Source organism: Seriola dumerili, unplaced genomic scaffold (genome assembly GCF_002260705.1).
Source record: "Seriola dumerili isolate Sdu_G_001 unplaced genomic scaffold, Sdu_1.0 BDQW01000367.1, whole genome shotgun sequence".
Lineage (NCBI taxonomy): Eukaryota > Metazoa > Chordata > Actinopteri > Carangiformes > Carangidae > Seriola > Seriola dumerili.
The window spans coordinates 1,495,890-1,515,288 of record NW_019174622.1 but is presented as its reverse complement, the minus strand read 5'-3'; the positions used below and the strand labels follow the sequence as shown (position 1 = coordinate 1,515,288).

Sequence of the window (19,399 nt, the reverse complement as noted above, 5' to 3'; positions counted from 1 at the left end):
AAAGCAAAACAAGTCATAAAAATGTCATAGTATAGTAAGGCATAAAAATGTCATAGTATAGTAAGGCATAAAAAGTCATAAAAACTCCATAGTATAGTAAGGCCTAAAAATGTCATAGTATAGTAAAGCAAAAAAAGTCATAAAAATATCATAGTACAGTAAGGCATAAAAAGTCATAAAAATGTCATAGTATAGTAAGGCATAAAAATGTCATAGTATAGTAAGGCTTAAAAATGTCATAGTATAGTAAAACAAAAAAAGTCATAAAAACATCATAGTATAATAAGGCATAAAAAGTCATAAAAACGACATAGTATAATAAGGCATACAAATTTCATAGTATAGTAAAGCAAAAAAAGTCATAAAAACGTCATAGTATAATAAGGCATACAATGTCATAGTATAGTTAGTCATACAAATGTCATAGCATAGTAAAGCATAAAAAGTCATAAAAACAACATAGTATAATAAGGCATACAAATGTCATAGTATAGTTGTGCAAAGAAAGTCATAAAAATATCATAGTATAGTAAGGCATAAAACGTCATAAAAACGACATAGTATAATAAGGCCTAAAAATGTCATAGTATAGTAAGGCATAAAAAGTCATAAAAATGTCATAGTATAGTAATGCATAAAAAGTAATGAAAACAACATAGTTATGGAAGGCATAAAAAGTCATAAAAGATGATATAGTAAAGTAAGGCTAAGAAAATGTCACAGTACAGTAAGGCGTAAAACGTTATCGTATATTGAGGCATATAAAGTCTTAAAAACTTCATCGTATAGTAAGGCAAAAAACGGCATAAAAACAGTCATAGTAAAGTTAGTTATAAAACATCATAGTATAGCAAAGCTAATTAATTAATATTATCGTCAGGCATAATGTCGGTGTAAAAATGTAATAATATTTTTACGTATTCTGGTGACCTTGGTTACCACAGTGATTTTTTGTAAATTTCCAGTTTACCAGACGTTGTCTAATGAAAAGATTAAAACAGTCTTTTCTGATGAAGTAACACAGTAAGGTCACACCCTGCAACAGTAACTGACTTCTAACAAGTGACTTTACTTCTGACTGTGACTCACTCCAGCTCCTCTACAGGTTCCTTTAAACGAGTCCAGAGCCTCCACACCTACACCTCACACCCTCTGTGCTTAACAGGTGTAGAAATAGAAACTGAGTCACCACGGCTTAACGAGCAGCCAGCAAACAGGTTGGAGGTGTCGTACTGACCATCACTGAATCACAAACAGGAGTCACTCACAACACACATTAATGTTTTTATCCTCACATTACATCTCCATAATATACAGACTGACAGGTGAGGCTTTCCTGACAGCTTCTACTTTTAAAATAAAAAAATGTCTTCTGATGCTCATACAGGAGAAACACAGTTTTCAAATGACTTAAACATTTCTATTAACACCTCTGCAGGAGTAAAGTGTCTGAGGTGTGAAGTCGCTGACAGGAGCAGGTGTTTATTCAAAAAGGTCAGAGACTTTGTCGCCCGGTTCTGCTGTCACTTGTTGACATTTTTCCGAACACCAAAGCAGAACAAAATGAGATTTTCTCCTCCATCAGGCCTGAGTCAACCACCTAATATCGAGCCTGGGATGGCATCTGCGAGAGTATGTGTTGCCCAGCAACATGCTCAGCCTTGTTTACATGTGGTAAAGAGAGACACAGAGAGAGAACATCAGCCCACCCCCTCCAACGCTCTGTCACATCACCACGGCAACCACTGAGCATTGGTTGACTACCTTCTTTCCCCCACGTCGCCCCGCTGGCCCCGCTGGCCCTGCTAGCCCCGCCCACTATTACATCACAGCCCTCACAGCTGGAAGTGAGTTGTTAGAAAAGCAGAGTTTTCTTTTTTGTAGAGCGTCACAAATCTTCCCACAGACACGACCAGTGTCAGATTTGGATTTTATGGCTCTGAAACACCATGTAAGGCTGCAGTGAGCTCCTCTGTGTGAAGTGTCAGTCAGCGTGCAGCTATTTTAAAAACATTATTTAATATATTTTAAACACTGGTGAAACTTTAAGGATCCGTTTCCACTCACAATCTAAACAGATAGTCAGGTAGAAGACAACACACAACACACTCAACCAGCATTTAATGCACCCTTCTCCTAAAACCACTTAGTATTCACAGCAAAGCGTATCCCACAATTCACCACGCCGTACTGCGCCACACCAGTCCAGCAGCAGTGAGTCTGTAAACTGGTTTATAGGAGCAACGTTAATCAACAGACATGAAGGAGATGACGTTTATGACACGTTGTATTCAGTGTGACTGGTATTATACAGACGACACAGGATCCAGAAAACCGTTTCAACAATTTTATTACAATTGAAGACGCTTAGGTAGAAAGTCAGATGGATGAATGGATGATTTTTTTTTTTTTTACATGGAGAGAGAGAGATATAAAAATACATAAAGACAAAATACATACAATTACATATCAACTCAAAACGTCAGCACTAACAATGATCAAATAAGAAAAGGAAATCTAGCTGAAACTATCTCTGTATTTACATCGGCATCAGGGTATTAAACATAGGAATCTAATGCAACGTTAATATAATTAAACATTCAAAAGCCATGCGATAATAAAATACTAACCATAGAATGTAATAACCAAATAAAATAACAAAAGGTCTGAGAGTTATATAATTTCCTGGGTGTGGTTAATATAATGACAGGTGATTTCAAGGCCAGGTATTAAACACATATCTTAAAGATGTTTTGTAGTTTGTGTTCGCCAGCTTCTCTGGATGACTCTGTTAATTTACTCTATCTTCCCCGTCAGTGTGTTTCACTGAAGAGAGGATGACAACACACCACGCTCTACTTATTTATTTTATTTATCACAAATTGCAAATGTCACACTGTCTCATGGAATCTACTTATCTAACTTATCATCTGAGCTCCACTGTTCACGACACAGATAAACGTCCACCAGGAATACGTCACACAAGTGCACAGACACCTCACTGAGACATGTGTCCACATGTGTTTCCTACGTTTGATCTCATGTGCCACATATTTCCACATGTTGTAATATGTGAAAACATGTAGAGCACATGTGGAAAATGTCACCACATAACTTCTACCATAACATTTTCAACAAACTATGTACATGGGTTTCACATGAGAATTTTTATGGACTTCACACATTACACCACGAAAATGTTGCAAAACCATCACAATGACAACACAGTAAACCCTCTAACAACCTTACACACACACACACACACACGCACATGCACATGCACACGCACACCTGTGCAGGTTTTGTCTCCTCCAGAGTTAATTATGGTGAACAGCCTCCTTCACACTGTTTCTTCCTGAAGCACCTGGCTCTTAGTGCCAGAGGCAGAAAAAAACAAAACAAAAAAACACACATTTTCCTTCCTGTTTTTAAATCAGTCTCCTGCATTTTTATCAGTGTGAGAGAAGAAGAGTCAGTGTGAGCCGTGAACGACCGTGACTCCCTGAAAATATCTCAAATTTAAAACTTTCTAACACTGCAACATGAAAACAATTATTGGATTAAGCAATTTGTCAGTTAACAGAAAATTAATCAGCAATTTCTGTGTTTTGATTATTGATTAATCAAAGTCATCAACATTTTTTGAGAGCAGTTTCTGCCTCTTACAGTAATTATACATCTTTGTTGTTTGTTTTTTTTATCTCATGTGATAATAAACTCAAAACCTGTTTGTGAACTAGTGTTTGGACCAATCAAGCTGTTCAAATAATCATCGTGGGACCGGAAAATTGTAACTGGCAATGAAAATGATTATTCGTAACAGCCCAAATGATCTGTACCGAGCAGATAAAACCCTTCAAACAAACTTATTTATATAGAACTTTTAAAAAAACAGAACTTATAAAGTGCTTTACAGAAGGAAAGGTGAAAGAACAGAGACAATCAGAAGAAAAAACTGTAAGAAAAAGTTTAAAGGTTTTTTGTTCATTTGTTGGAAAAAGTTCATCTTAGTTCGAAACAGTGAAATCCAACTTTTACTCCTGCCTCTCCACACTCTTGAACTCGAGGGAAAGTAAAACTTTCTCCTCCAGGTTTAGCTGCTGTTGTGTTTCGTGTTTCGTGTGTTTCATGTGTGTGTGTGTGTGTGTGTGTGAGTTAAAGTGTGTGAAAGTGTCACATTCTTGAAGCGACAGTAACGGAGTCGGTGGAGCTGCTGCTCTTCACTCTGAGTGAAATAACTCCATTTCTGCTGCGTCTGCTCTTTCTCTCTCTCTCTCTCTTGGACTCAGTAAGAACCTGTTCATGTCGCCTGAAGACACTCGTCATGTCGTCTGAATTTGAATTGAATGACGACATTTTTTGACTTTTTTTTCTTAGATTTTTAAAGCCAATGAAAATGCAAATGAAATAGTGTATTATGTGAATTTATCATCACTCCCCATGCAACCCATCAGCACAGCAGGGAGTGACGATAATGACTTCGCCCCTTGGAGAACTCAGTCAGAGGCTACAGGTGGATGCTAGAGGGTGGAGATGGAGATTTTTTTTAAATGTTTAAAGATGTAAAATAACAACTATATAACATATTTTTCAATTAAAATAAAATTTGAGTTGTAAGCTTTTCATAAGACGGGACCCGAGTCAGGTGGAATTAATCATAAAATTGATATAAAATGACAGTGAAAGTGTCAAATCCAACATTAAACCACCAAACTAATGTTGACGAAGCACAGAAGGGAACACATCAGGAGGTTTTTTTTTTTTTTTAAGTCTTTTAATAACATACAGTACATCCGCACTTTAGCATGTCACAAAAGATCTTGTGCTTATTTATGAAAACAGTGTGTAAGAAGCAGAAAGAAGAGAAGCAGAAAGGGAAACTGAGAGAGAGAAAAAAAAAGAAGAAGATAGAAATAGAAATATTTCTTTTCAGAGACAGAATGAGTTTGTTTACAGGGTGAGAGGGAGAATTTTAAGGGGGGGGGGGCAGCGGCAGTTGTTCTGGTTTAGGGGTTGACGGGGAGAAGATGCTCTTGTTTTTAGGGGGTGACGGGGAGAAGCTGTTGCAGATGTAAAAGCTCTCTCACAATTAACAAACTGTTGTGACGTGGGACGGCCCACCTCATCTCCTCCCGGGCTCCACTCTCTTTGCACAGATTTGTATTTCCTGTCCCCCCAGTAGCTCAGAAACACGTGTTGTTGTGCTGATACAAGTGATATTAACATTTTAAACGCAGTCCCCTCAGAAACCACGGCGGCTCGTTCCCCTGAAGACGCTCTGAGTGAAATGAGGCAGAAGAAAACCTGCAGCCGTCTTGGGCCTCGACGCCGCCCGGTTGAGAGTCACTGTGACGGAGCGTAATCAGAACTCATTCCCCCTGATTAATGAGTGATTAGAGGAGGCTGCTCACCAACTGGCTGAACCAATTGATTGGACAACCTTTTGGAGGATCTCCATCCGTCGGCCTAATTACAGCGTACCCACCCGGGGCCTGCCCTCTCTCACAGCGCCACAATAAAACAACTCCGAGGAAATCTTCTTCTTTCCTCTCAATAAAATCTGTTTAAATAACTCGTCAAAGTCACGAAGCCTGAAGAGAAGCGTCTCCGTCGGTAAACAAGCCTTAAAGTGCTGCAGTCTCTCAGGGACGGTAATAAGATTTAGTTCAGTACAAGGTTTAATAAAAATCAATCAGAGATTCTTCATTGCTGCGTGATGCATGCTGGGATCTGGTACTCAGACCTGATGTGTTTAAGGTCCCACATTACAGGAAATTAAAATGTACTAAAATGGTTGAATACTCAAAAAAACATCAGGTCAGAACAAAGACAAAGATAAAATGTCATAAAACAAAAAACGTGATATAGTGAAAAGATGTGATCACCTTAAGGTAAAATATAAATATATGTGTATATAAATGCACTTTTAGCCAATCAGGGTCAACAAGTTAGTATATAATCTTCAAGTTCATTTAATTTAGAGAATTAAGTAAAATTTTAACACAAACTGTGAAGACTCTCGCTGTTATGATGCGCTGCAGCTCTGTAAACATGGCGGCTGAATAACATGTGAGGCTGAAGCTGAGCTGAAGGACGGCAGATGAACTACTTGCACTCAACGGACCTGAAGGTCGTCGGTGGAGAGACGGACGGACGGACGGACGGACGGAGGGAGAGACCAGCTGCAGAGAGTTTTCTAAAGATGAAAACATTCAGTTTTGACTCATTCATCCTTCCGTCTGACTAGAAATCAGACGGGTTCCTCAAGTTCATGAGGAATCTACTCTGAACAGGAGGAACAGAGCTGCACAGGTCGATGGCAATCAATCGATGGCAGACACGAGTTAGCGGCGATGCTACGTCTGGACTGTGAAACATCAGAGGGAAGAGAGTCACAAACTATTATTGTTTATAATATAATACTATTGAATTATTCATTTCTAACTATTTTAAATATTGAGCTTCTGGACTCTTGAATTTCCCTTAGTACATATCTATCAATCAATCAGAGGAAGTCCAGCAGTGTGAATGAGATACAGTGGGGTCATCTAGTGGTGGAGGTGTGAACTGCAACGTGAGAGGATGTGGTTCCTAACTGATAAGAGCTGGTCCAGTTCTCTAAATGATGAGGAAAGGATGCTTCAATGCTTCCTATCTTATCTCCTTTAGCATAGAAAAACACCTTCCTTTAAGGAAAGGCCGTTCCACAATTCCTCGCTGCACCAACATTTAAAACAACGCAGGATTGTATTTCTTCTCTTTTCAGATCCAGTTAGGAGACATCATGAAGAACAAGTGTCTCATCTTTATCATCAAAAATCTAAAGGTTACATAAATGTTGTTTAAAACCGCTCACTGCACTAAAAAAATATTTTTTATCTATTTCTACTTTACTCTAGTGCCTGAAACTTTTAAGCTGTTAAAAGTTTTAAATGTTGTTTTCAGGTTTTTGTTGAAGTGACTGACGCTCAAAACTTACCAGGGACTCCAGGTGTTTCATCTTTGCTCCCTCGGCCTCCGGACATTGACTCAAGGTTCTGGTTCAAGGTCAGAAAACGTCTGAAACCATCATGTGACACTGACAAACTTTGAAACATGAGAATCTCGACGTCTTAAGTCCAGATTGAACCTTCACGTCTCTTCGTCTCGAGCCTCGTTTTACAGAATTTATTCAAATCTAGTGTCTGTGGATCTGAGCTCCAGGTATAAATCAAACGCATCAGGGTCTCCAGGTGAACACACACAGCATCCACAGGTGTTATTATTGCCTAGGATTTTTTTTTTTGTTTTTTTTTATTATTTTCTACAGGAATTTACAGCAAAAAAGACGAACACTGTTGTTGCTAATGTTCAAAAAAGGTCCTGAAAATCAATTCTAGCACTTTTTTTTTTTTGACAGGTATTAAAAACACACACGTCTCAGCTCACTCCATCTCTCACTCCAGCGACTAAACATCACATCCATTTAAAATAAAAAAATCAAATAAAATAAAAAATCAAAATAAAATACATGTGGTAAATGTTGCGTTGGCACAGAACAAAAGCAGCCGTGCATCAAGCTGCTGGGAGAACCAGACGTGAGAACATTATGACGTCGCAGTGAAGTTGACCAATATTATTAACCAATATCTACATTTCAAGGTGTATTGATCGATACTGGCTGATGAGAAAACACACGCAAACAGACAAATCTGACAAGACGAGCTGCAGATACTCACAACACAACGGAAGTGTTTCCAGCGAAGATGTTTTGTGAATTTGTTTGCGTTTTGTCCCGTTTGCGTGTGTTTGCTGAAGTTGCAGCGCGTTGACCTTTCAGGGCCACCGTAGATCGCCTCCTACAACAAAACCCAGCGTGAACGATGGAGGGTGAAATCCAGAGAGGGAAGAGCTACGACAGAGTCAACTTTGGTTTATGTAAATCAGCTTTGGCTGAACTTCAATCGTTTCATAGAGATAAAAGAAAAAAAGATAGATAGATAGAAAAACAAAAACGATACCACACTCCATTTCAAATCAGAGAAACGTTCGTCTAATAATTAACATTAAGTATTTAAAGCACTAAAAGTTACGGTGCTCTGATAGTCAGACTTTTGTCTTGAAGGGTTAGAGTTCCTTCTCTTCGAGCCATGACGTGATAAACTTGTTTTATGTTGTTGATGTGACTTCCTCTTGGGGATTCATATCTTAAACCATCTTAGTTAAATGTTCCCGGAGGTTTCTGTCATGTATAGAATTATAATTACCTTGTTAATGTGTTATCACGTGTGTTAACACTTCGTAGCAGCGCTGCATGAAAGTGCCTCGTCCTCATCATCACTTTTATTTCTTTACACGTCAGTTTTCGCGGCCTGAGTAGAACCTCGGTTTGTTTTTGTGCATTTCGAACAGTGAATTTATAGTTATTTAGTTCATTGCTGCTTCTAGTTCCTTCACAGGTAACGGGGGTTAATGTTACGTTGCTTTCCGAGAGTTTGAAAAATCCTCTTAGACAGACTTTGGACCTTTTTAAATCTTGTCCTGAACATCTGGTTCTCCATGCAGATGAAAACAAAGACAGGAATCAGGTTTGCTTCCAGCTGTTTCATCCCACCCTCCCTCTGTCATCCAGGATCTACCTCAATGGGAGAAATTAACATTATTATAAAATGAATGAATTATTTTTTTTTAATTAGAAAAGGTAAGGCATCCTCCTCCTCCTCCTCCTCCTCCTGCCTGGTGAATACTTGTTAGTTTTAGCCTTTTGTCGCCGTGTTTCTTCTCTCTTCTTCTACTCTGCTAAAAAAAAAAAAAAGTTTATATTTGGAAAAATATCTACACTATATTCAACTGGACTGGATGGTTCTTTATTGCTTGAGTAAATACAGATGTGGGGTAAAAACGATGAACTGCTGATGGAGGAGCTGCGGTTCATCCACAAAGAGGCGAAAAAAACAAAACAAAACCAAAAAACCAAAAAACAAAAACCAAAAAACAAAAACAAAAAAAAACCAACCAGATTTACAAGCCATTTAATCTTGAATTCAGTCTTAAAATCATACAAAAGGAGTGAAAAAGGTCAGAAGGAGCCACAGTTTGACTTGTTTCAGGAATTTCATCATGAGAAACACATCTTCTTCTTCTTCTTCTTCTTCTTCTTCTGTTCGTAAAAGAAGTTCAGATACACCGGAATAAATAAAATATTTCACCTTTTCTCCACTAAATACAAGATTAACTGACTTGCAGAGGTGAGTGTTTCTGGGAGGAAGGCAGAAGAAGGGAGGGATGTGAAAAAAGAGGTAAGAAAAGAAACAGAGAGTGAAGACATACATGAGCTGTAATGATCCACGGTATTAGTTTTATAGGGTGTTATTAAAGCACTACAGACTAGGTGTGTGGGCTGCCCGCCGCACACTGGGCTTCATTGTCTCTAATATGCAGCGGTGCGCTACGTTAACGTGTAATAAACCTTGTACACAAACAGAAGTTCCCCCCCCAGCTCCCAGCTATTACATCTGCATAGCAAAAACAAGAAGAAGAAGAAAAAAAAAAAACAAATAAATAAAATAACAAACACACAGAAAAAAACCCCCATAACTGAGCCTCCAAACCGTCGTCAACAACAACTCCAACCCTGTCTTTTTCTGTGGCTACTGTTCTTCTCCTCTAAAAGATTATACAGAAGTAGTTTTGATGCAAGACTTGTTGTTATTATTATTACTTTTTTTTTGTTTGTTTGTTTGTTTGTTTGTTTGTTTGTGTTTTGTTTTTTAGAAAAAAATCTGTTTCTTCATGAAGCGCACTTCCTACTTCCTCTTGGTCCGGTGGTGGTGGTGGTGTCTGATTGGCCGGTTAGTCGTCGTCATCGTCGACCACGGGATCCGTGTCCCAGCACGTAATGTCAATCTCTGAGGACACACAAACACACACACACACACACACACACACACACACACACACACACACACATAATACAAGAAAGAAAAATAACAATTAAAGGAGTTTTTTTTTTAAATATTTATAGTATTTGAAGATCATTTCATTTTAGAATATTTAAAAAAATTATGTACACATTTTTTTTATAGTTACATTTTCTTGCACTTGCAAAACATTCCCCGCCCACAGGTTGGAAACCAGCATTTTAAAACACTCAGTTTTAGTCTTTTGTAAATTTATAATAATAAAAATAATAATAATAAACTTTATTTATAAAGCTCTTTTCATACAAGAGACTGTGAAAGATGCTGTGTGGCTGGAAGAATTTTAATTTGAAAGATTTGTGCAGGAAGTGTTCACTATAGGATCTCACCTGGTGGCTTGTTATAAAAGACCGGCGCTGGTTTGGCTGAGGACTCCTCTGATTGGCCGAATTCTTCCTCCTGTGATTGGCTGAAGTAGCCCTCGCTCGCCTGTAAGAGCCGACATACAGGAAGAAGAAGGAGGGAAAACAACCGTCAACAAACGGAAAGACAGGAAACGTGTTTGTGAACGCGCAGCAGCAACAACGTTAACCTGTCTCACCTGTGTCCCTTCTTTCAGCAGCGTCTCCCCATTGGTCATCAGCAGCTGTCCATCCTCCAGCTCCTGTCCCTCCCCGGCCGCGTGCTGCAGTGCATGCTGGTAGCTGAGGGTCATCTGGTCGGAGCCCGTCACATCCACCAAGCTGGACGGGTCGTCCTCGGCGCTGGTGGCCGAGCAGAGAGTCCCGTCCATCATCTCATCGAAGCTGAGGAGGGGCTGAGGCCGGCTGCCGCCGGTGGCGGTGGCAGCGGCGGCACTGGGCAGGACGTCATCGCGAACGACATCAGCGTCGCCCATCAGATCCACCAGATTGGAGGACTGGGAGGACTGGGAAGGGTCTGCGGGAGGAGCGGAACTGCTGTCCCACAGGTTGACCAGATTGTCTGTCCCAGAATCCCACGCCGAGAAGCCGGAGGAGTCGCGGGCCTGCGGGGCGACGCTCTGCACGGGCTTGGCGGATGTCGACTCCTGGACCGGAGGTTTCTGCTCCTGCTTTGGCACCGAATCTGCATTAGAAAACAACCACAACAACAAGTTACTATCAACAATATGACATGGACACATCATGGACACGTGACTAATGTTACGTTTCCCTCTTACCCCACTCGTCTCTGACGTCGTCCTCCTCCCGGCTGAGGTCCTCTTTGATGGGCGTGGTGACTATTTTAGGGATGGGTGACACAGCGGCCATGTTGCGCTCTGTGCTCGCTTCGTCGTCATCGTCATCGTCCCCTGGTCGGACAGAACGGCACAACAACAAGATATCGAAAAGGTACGAGATCTCTCTTCAGAAAAACAGATTCAAACTCATGACGCCGACGTGTTGGACTAAAACAGGATGTGATGAAACTGAAAGGTTTGTGTCCTAATGTGTCAGAATATCAGGAACTATGAACCGTTACATTGGCTGATGCTGATTGGACGTTTCTGCACTGTGAAGCTGTGTGATTGGTCGAACAGTCACATCCTGTGTTACTTCAACACATTAACATGCTGTCACATGACCAACAAACAGACCAATCCAGACCCCTGAACCACCGCCCACATCAGCAATTCAGAGGTCTGGTGATGTCGCCATCAATGAACGTTACCTCGGCCAATCAGACGCCATGTGGGTGGGACTAAAGCTGAAAGTTTGTATTTTATTGATAGTGCAATCAGCTTTATTTTCAGCTACGCTAGCAGCATGGTTCTAGGGATGTGGTTGGTCGGTCCGCCATCTTGGTCCAGACTGAAATATCTCAACTACGATCCTCAGAGGATTAATCCTAATAACTTTTATCATCCCCTCACTTGTCATTTACCACCAGCGGGTCTTTTTATTTTTCATATATTCAGTTAAATATCTACAACACAGATTTCGGTAAGTGGTTCGCAAAACAACCATGAAATCTGGTTCAGACATTCATGGTTCCCAGATGATGAATCCACACGACTTTGTTAATGCTCTGACTTTTAAATTTATTACCATGATCATGTCGAATGTTTTATGTGTGAAACGGTCGGCACTTCTCATTCTCAACGGTCGCCATCTTGGCTACGTAGCGGAGGAGGAGGGACCACCAACGGTTTTTACGAACTCATGAAAACGGCAGCTGAGGACGAAGGAAGTAACGTGTTTGTTTTTTTTACGTCGGATGCGCAAAGAAGCAGAAATTTTGTACTGAGTGCAGAACGACTACACCAGTGAGTATATAGTGTACGCAGTGTACTACGTGTCGGTGCAGTGATGAAAGTCTGCGAACTGAGACACAGCAGCTGTCTAACGTAAAACTAATTGCAGTGCATTTTGGGAAAAAGTGATAAAATTGTTGTTTCTAGAGAGTTGAAGAAAACTGACGTCGACATCAAGCCCAAGACATAATCACTACACGACCACTGACAACTCATTACTACACCATCAGTGTATGACGACACATTATGGACGGGTCACAGCCACAGAGCGAGTACACCACAACATCAACATCATCATCATCATCATCATCATCATCATCACAATCCATCACAGCAGACACAACTCTGGTCAAAGAACACGCCGCTTCTTTGCAGATGCTGGGTGATTTCATGCTCGTCGGAGTCAGACGTCCCGTTCAGAGACGATTTTTCCCAAGGAGGACGTGAACACAAAGCACCACAGATGAAGAACAACAGCGTCGCTCTAAATGGAGACAAACGGCTCAGTGACATCCGGCACAGCAGCGTCTTGCATGGGTGGGTTTCTCCAATTCACCTGGCTGGAACGAAAACCTCAGAGGGTCAAAGGACCTCATTTAGAAGGAGACGGACGTCTGAGCTGAGACGTGAATAAGGACAGTGACTCCAGGTTAATCTATGTAAGTAGTGTTTAATAAAACTGTTTTTTTTTTAAACTGGAATTTTCCACATTAAAAGAAGGATTTAGAGAGAAGTGACTTTGTGTCGACCGTCACTAGAGACAGGGATGAACTGGCTCTTTCTCCACCCAGCATAATGTCTGCCAGAGCACCTACAGACATGCAGGAGGACACAGTGCAGGCCATAAAGGTGTGTGCACGCTTCTGCCCATTTAACTACATCGCTGCCGACCATTTTCCATACATTTTCAAAAGAGTTGACTCGTTTTCACTGAAGCTTTAGAGCTATAAATCCACGCAGAGAGTCTGAGTTTTTGTCCAGGTTTTCAGATGTCTTAAGATTTCTGCGTCTACCTCTGACGCAGTGCAGGTGAGTGAAGTTTTATTTGTGGTTTCGAGAAGCTACATCCTCGTTTATTCTTACATACTTATTTTGAACTTTTCAAACAGTCGACATATTTGTATTCTAATAATTCAGTAGATGGTGTAGTTGTGCTTCGGTGGATCGACCAGGGAGACTAGAGGTGCGTTTCAATTAACCTGCTTAATGCGTAATTTGAAATATTGAATTTAAAAGCGAGTAATGGAAAAGTAAAGGAAGGTTGGTCAATCTAACAGTTGTAGCGTGGATCTGTGGAAACTGGTCAGCACTGACGTCACGTGTCTGATGTAGTTTATGAGCCGAAAACGTACAAAATCACCATTTATGGTTTTTAAATCTGAATGACAGCTAGACATCAGCTCCACAGACGTCCAAACAGCAAACGTCCATATTCAGTCAAATACAGGCCGACAAACAGCGGTGACGACCGACGGGCGGCTCGGCGACGTCACACACACTCGTTCATACACAGACACTCACGGGTTGGTCAGCAGGTCGGGGGGAGGGGGGGGTTTACAGCAGCAGAAGTGTGTGTGTGTGTGTGTGTGTGTGTGTGTGAGTGTGTGTGTGTGTGTGTAGTCCAGGATCAGAAGCATGAGATGGAGGATCAGAAAGTGAAAGAAAACCAGTCAGATTCTAGATAAAGTTTCATCTCTTCATCCCTGAGAGAATTACAGTTATTATTATTCTTTACTGCAAATTTAAACCATAAGAAAAACACACAAATCAGAAAAAAACAAAACAAAAAAAAAAACTAAAACAGCAGACATTCAGAAAAATAATTTGACATCAGCAGCCGACTGGACGACATCTAAAGGATGAGGATTGAGGGGACGACAGACTCGACATCTATCACACAAACCGACAAACAGCTTTATGGTTCACAGCCATAAAGGATGTTTTATTGTTTACTTCAGTTTGAGAGATGCTAATGCAAGTGTTAGCTTGTTAGCTTGTTAGCGAGGAAGGTTGTGAGTGCACAAGCTAAAAGGAAGGTGATTGATAGTGATAGTATAGTGACCTTTTAACAACAACAAACATTTGCTAATTTAATGCTGAAAATAGGTGAAAGATATTTTAAAGGTCCCATATTTTACACTTCCTGTGTTTTATTTTGAAGGGTTGATCCATAAGAGGATATATTTGTGGTTTTAAGAACCGTCCAGGTGGGCGGGGCTTGGTGACTTCTTTGTTGTGACATCACAAAGTTCCAGAAGTCCTGACGGCTGGTTTTAAGGCTCAGTTTCTGAATACAGGCTGTGTGCATTTCTCTGTGGACTGAGGCTTTGATACTTTCACAGTATTAATATAGAAGCTAGAGCTGATCTATAATCACACTACACATGGACACAGACCTTTACACTGGATGGGACCTTTAATGTTTATAATATATTGACACTGCTAGCATCCATGCTACAAAAACATGCAAAGTCCAACTTTGAGTTGGACTTTGGACTTTGAGTTTTGCTCTTTTGTTACCAAAATTTTTTGCAGCTTTTTCGTGCCTGTTGCTGTTCTTACAAAACTGAAATTTACTGATGCTGAAATATCTGCACTTAAAGGGTGTTATTCTACTTTTTTCTTGTTGCTGAGGGGTGAGATCGGCAGGGGTTGGTGCGGTGTCTTTCAGGGGCGGGTACGTAGATGTGAGGGGGTGTGAGGGGGTTGTGTGAGAGTGTGTGTGAGCGACGTGGACTGGATGATGAAAATGAACCGATAGAAAGTGAGACGATGAAAACGCATGTGGAGAGAAAAAATGCCGAAGAAAACAGAGGTTTCATCTTTAATACGAGTCAAACTGACCAACTGTCCTTTCGCTGAAGTCTCTCAAGAAAGACGGAACAGCAGATTTTCACGTGTTCCTCCTTTAATAAGTGTTGTTTTCTTTTATTTTTGATGTTTGAAATGAAATTGTAAAAATCACAGAGTGTTTGTGTGTGCACCAGTGTCCCAGTATGACCAGGGAGCCGGTTTAATCAGCCCCGTATCCAGGTTTCTGATCACTGGACAAAACCTGGATCTGGAGCAAAGACACATGATCAGAATCTGAGATCATGTTGGAATCACGTCGACAGGAAGATGAATTATAATAATTATAATTATATTAAACGTGATCACAGGGACTCCGGTGCGCACGTAAACATGCTCAGTGTCTTGAGAGACTAGTTAATGCTCTTATTTTGAAATGACATGCACTTTCATCCTCTATCATTATTTCCAGCATCCACATCTGAGGAGGAGGGGGTTGATGACTGAGGGGTTTGGGTTGGGGTTGGGGGATTGGGGGGGGGGGGTTCGGATGTCCGTCTGTCTCTCCTCTTTGTTTCTTCTTCTTCTGCTGTTTATCGGTTATGTGCTGTACCTACCGGCTGCAGCGGCGGGCTGCGTCCGTGCGTGTGGCGGGGTGCGGAGGGGCGACACGCCCCGGGGCAGGGGAGGTGGACTGGGGCTGCTGGGACTGTGCTGCTGCCTCAAGAACGGGCTGTCCAAACGGCCTGGCGGTCAGGACGACAAAGACGCCACACACACACCCGAAGACGAAGATACACACACACACACACACACACACACACACGTATGACAAGGACACGAAGCGACGCACCAGGACAGAGAGATGTGAGGAAGATGGACGAGACGGGAAGACAAGACAGACGGAAAACAAGAGAGGGAGGGAGGCAGAGGGAAGACAGGAAAGGTCAGAGTCGAGAAGTTCAGCCCCAGAGGAAACGGCGAGGAGCAGAGGAGGATTGTGGGACAAAATGGAGAAGTCGAAGAAGACAATGAGTGAAGAAGTGAACGAAACAAGAGAGAGAGAGAGAGAAGGAATGAGGATGATGAACACAAATGTGAAAGAAGAAAATCCCCGAGGAAAGAGAGACAGAAAGAAAAAAAAAAAAAAAAGGAAGAGAAGTGTTAGTGTGTCTGTAAACAGTCTGACTGCAGCAGCATGCTGTTCGCAGAGAGGAACCGCTGATGGACTCTTTTATCCTCAGCTGTCTGACGTCGGGATCTTAAACCCCACAACAGAAAAACTCTGACGAATCAGCTGTTCCTCTGCTCGTTGGTAAATCACAGGGTCTGATCTGGAATCTGTTATCCTGTTAAAATATGTAGAAACATAATGTACATTTCTTTGTTTTGTTTAAAAGTCTCATTTAGCTCCTTTGACAGAGACCTGCTGATGAGAGACAACAGATAAATTGCACCTCTAGTTCAAAGAGCTCTGGGCTTTTACTGTCTTATATAGCAGCGTCTGAAAACCTTCCTCTCAGACCAAACAGCCCGTGTTAAACACCGCAGGAGACAGATCCATGAGTTTAAAGGTTTATCAGATCCCTGATGTGAGAGAGGATTTTACAACTCTAAATATATATATATATATATATTAGTTATTTACTTGCACTAAACTAATTCTCCCATGTCGTTATTGTTACTGTCGTTCTCATTATAATATCACAGGTTTTGTTTTGCACCATTGTCATTGTTTTTTCTTCATGTGTACAGTCTTGCACTGGTTGTGTGTTTCTTTGTTGTTCGCCATGTTGTTTTTCAAATCCTAAACAGTTTAATTAACTGTGTGTCAGGACTGAGTGACCGCAGTCTCCTCTCAACCTGAAACCTGTCGACAGTCAAACACTCGTTCTCCACGCCCTCAGAGAGATTCTGCGTCTGTGTTTCGAAACAGGGTCACGACAAAACACCGAAAACGCTGCCAGACACACAACGAGCAACAGTGTAAATAAGCAAAATCACAAGCACATTAACAAAAAAAAAAAAAAAGAAAGAAGAAGAAGAAGCTCAAACTGTCTAAATTTGTCGCATGAGCCTGAACGCTGAGAACAGAGACTGACGGTCCAGTCCAGAGGGAAAGACGTGAATGTTTTTCCTTCGTGATAAATGAGCATCTCGTGTCGAATGTGATGAGGTCAGTGAGACGTTTGTGTCACAGCTTTATCAATGGGTGAACCAGGAAATGTCGTTTTGTTTTGTTTTTCTTTTGGGTTTTCAGAACAGAATAAGATGGGACTCGGTCTGTGGAGCAGAAAAACGTTTCCTGTCCCGTTTTAAAAACCTAAAGGTGAACGCAGCTGTCCTCCGTCTGAGGGAAGACTTCTCCTCAGTTGCTGATCTGTGTCTACTTGAGGTTTCACAGTGATGTATAATACATTAGTATAAAAACCCTTCATTTTCCCGCTCTACCATTAAAAACGAACTGATCCCAGAGAGAGAGAGAGAGTGAAGGTGTTTACCGGTCCTGTGGATGGAGACGGGCGAGGTGTCCACACTGATGGTCATGGCTCTCTCCTTCTGCTTGAAGAACTCTCGGGGGTTTCCTGACCGCTGAGCGATGATGGCCTTCGCCTCCTGAGAAACACCAACACACAGATGACGGTGAGGTTCTGTCAAACTAACGACACTGTTTCCTTGATATTCAGTATCTACAGCTGCAGACTCACCTCCACCTCAGACTCCTTCTTGTCCAGGTTCAGGTCTTCGAGGCTCGGCTCCGCCGCCTGCACACAATAAACAACAACAACAACAACAACGGCACAGGTGAACAAACCTGAACCAGGAGGGGAGGTCCAGACTCTCGACCCAACACAGATCAGGGACGATTACACATCCCCGCCAGCGAGGGGCGACAGAGACTGTGTTTGCTCCAGCTTCATTCACACAGACCGGCGGGAAACTGAAGTTGAAAAAATGATCTGACAGATGTCTTTATTGGAGGTTCATCCAGTCCTGGTCTCTTTGCTGTGTCTTTGTGCTCGAGTCTGTAGTTTTTAAAGAAGCCGTGAAACATTTATTCTCCTTTATGTCTCTGCCATTTAATCATTTCTGTGTTTTCTTCACCATCTTTCTTTTTTGTTTTGTTTTAATTCGCCTGCTCTCTTCTTAGTGCCCCTGGTGAACGATTACGGTTCCTCGGGGTCTTGTGATGTTGTGATTTCATCCTCACACGCAGCCAAGTTGTTGGCGACCTGCTGGTTTCGGTCCCACCACTCTTCGTTGCTCAGTGAGAGGAGCTACCCACGGTTCCTCGAGCAAAGCCAACGAGCGAGAGCGACTTTAAGACGCTCAGAAAATTAGTTGAATTATCACAGCTGTGACTCGACTCAGCGGGAAGCTGATTACAAGACGTCCTAATGGTTTTATGTCTGCTAGTGAAAATAAACCCCACCCCCACACACACCCACACACACACACACACACACACACACACACATATTCATGGACTCTACGTTTCTATAAATCACACACGGTTTATAATCACTCTCTTCAAAAACAAACCCCACTGACAGACAAATTGGTTTCATTTTCGTGTCGCAGCGTGAGGTCAACGACGTCTTCACACTCGTTTTGGGGGAGGTGGGAGGGGGGATGGCAGAGGGAGGAGAAGCAGAAACAATTTCCATCATCAAAAAAAAAACATGAAAAACCCCAATTAGAAATCGCGGAGACTTACTATGGCGGTCTGGTTCCGCAACCTCTCTCTGGTTCTTCCTCGTCCTGCAGCTTCTTCCTGTTTCTCACACACAAACACACCGATCAGACGACACGTACACCTGGTTCATTTACTCACAGACACACACACAGTTTAAATCAGGTTTCACATCATCAGAAAATGACGGAGGTCGCATTTCTCCAGAGAAACACTGAGAGGCTGAGAAGACTGAGACGAGGACGTGGATCACCAGAATCAGCTTTAGCAGAGGGCTGCGCTGCTGTGGGCGGGGCCAGAAGGAAGAACATTATTTAAACACTTTTAAAAACAATCTAATATCTGTTTTAATGTGCGCTTCATTTCCGTCAAAACATCACTTTCCTTCGGCACTACTTTTTTCTCAACCGCTGAACCATTGTATCCTACGCACAAGCGCAGGTCGGCTGAGCCAATCAGAAAGAAGGCGAACTTCACGTTGTTTTTGACGGGAAGACGAAGCGCTGAACGATATTCTACGTGAAACGTACATTTAAACGGATGTTGGATTGTTTTTTAAAAGTGTTACTTTAAGATGCTCCGGATTCATTTCAGCAGGTTTGTAAATTCGTCTCAGTCATAAGATGCTTTCTAACGAGGCCCTGGTTAATTTGAGTGTGAGAAGTTTTGCTGGGAGATAATTTTCTCTCTGCCTAATTTGGATTTTACTAATTAAAACAAACTTCGGCACTGGCAGACGCC

The 19,399-nt window shown here is 41.7% G+C and overlaps 1 protein-coding gene across 3 annotated transcripts in view; it reads right to left on the bottom strand.

The window, feature by feature from the left end:
• Positions 1-8,994: 8,994 nt before the first annotated feature.
• Positions 8,995-19,399, bottom strand: part of dbn1 (drebrin 1) — a 92,546-nt gene continuing 82,141 nt past the window's right edge. For all 3 annotated transcript variants that reach the window (XM_022760842.1, XM_022760843.1, XM_022760844.1), the window contains exons 9-14: positions 17,673-17,729; positions 17,466-17,580; positions 11,101-11,232; positions 10,501-11,006; positions 10,289-10,388; positions 8,995-9,887 (exon numbers count right to left, since the gene is read on the bottom strand). In XM_022760842.1, coding sequence (XP_022616563.1) covers positions 9,832-9,887; positions 10,289-10,388; positions 10,501-11,006; positions 11,101-11,232; positions 17,466-17,580; positions 17,673-17,729 — 966 coding nt within the window. In that variant the 3' untranslated portion in view covers positions 8,995-9,831. The remainder of the gene's footprint in view (positions 9,888-10,288; positions 10,389-10,500; positions 11,007-11,100; positions 11,233-17,465; positions 17,581-17,672; positions 17,730-19,399) is intronic.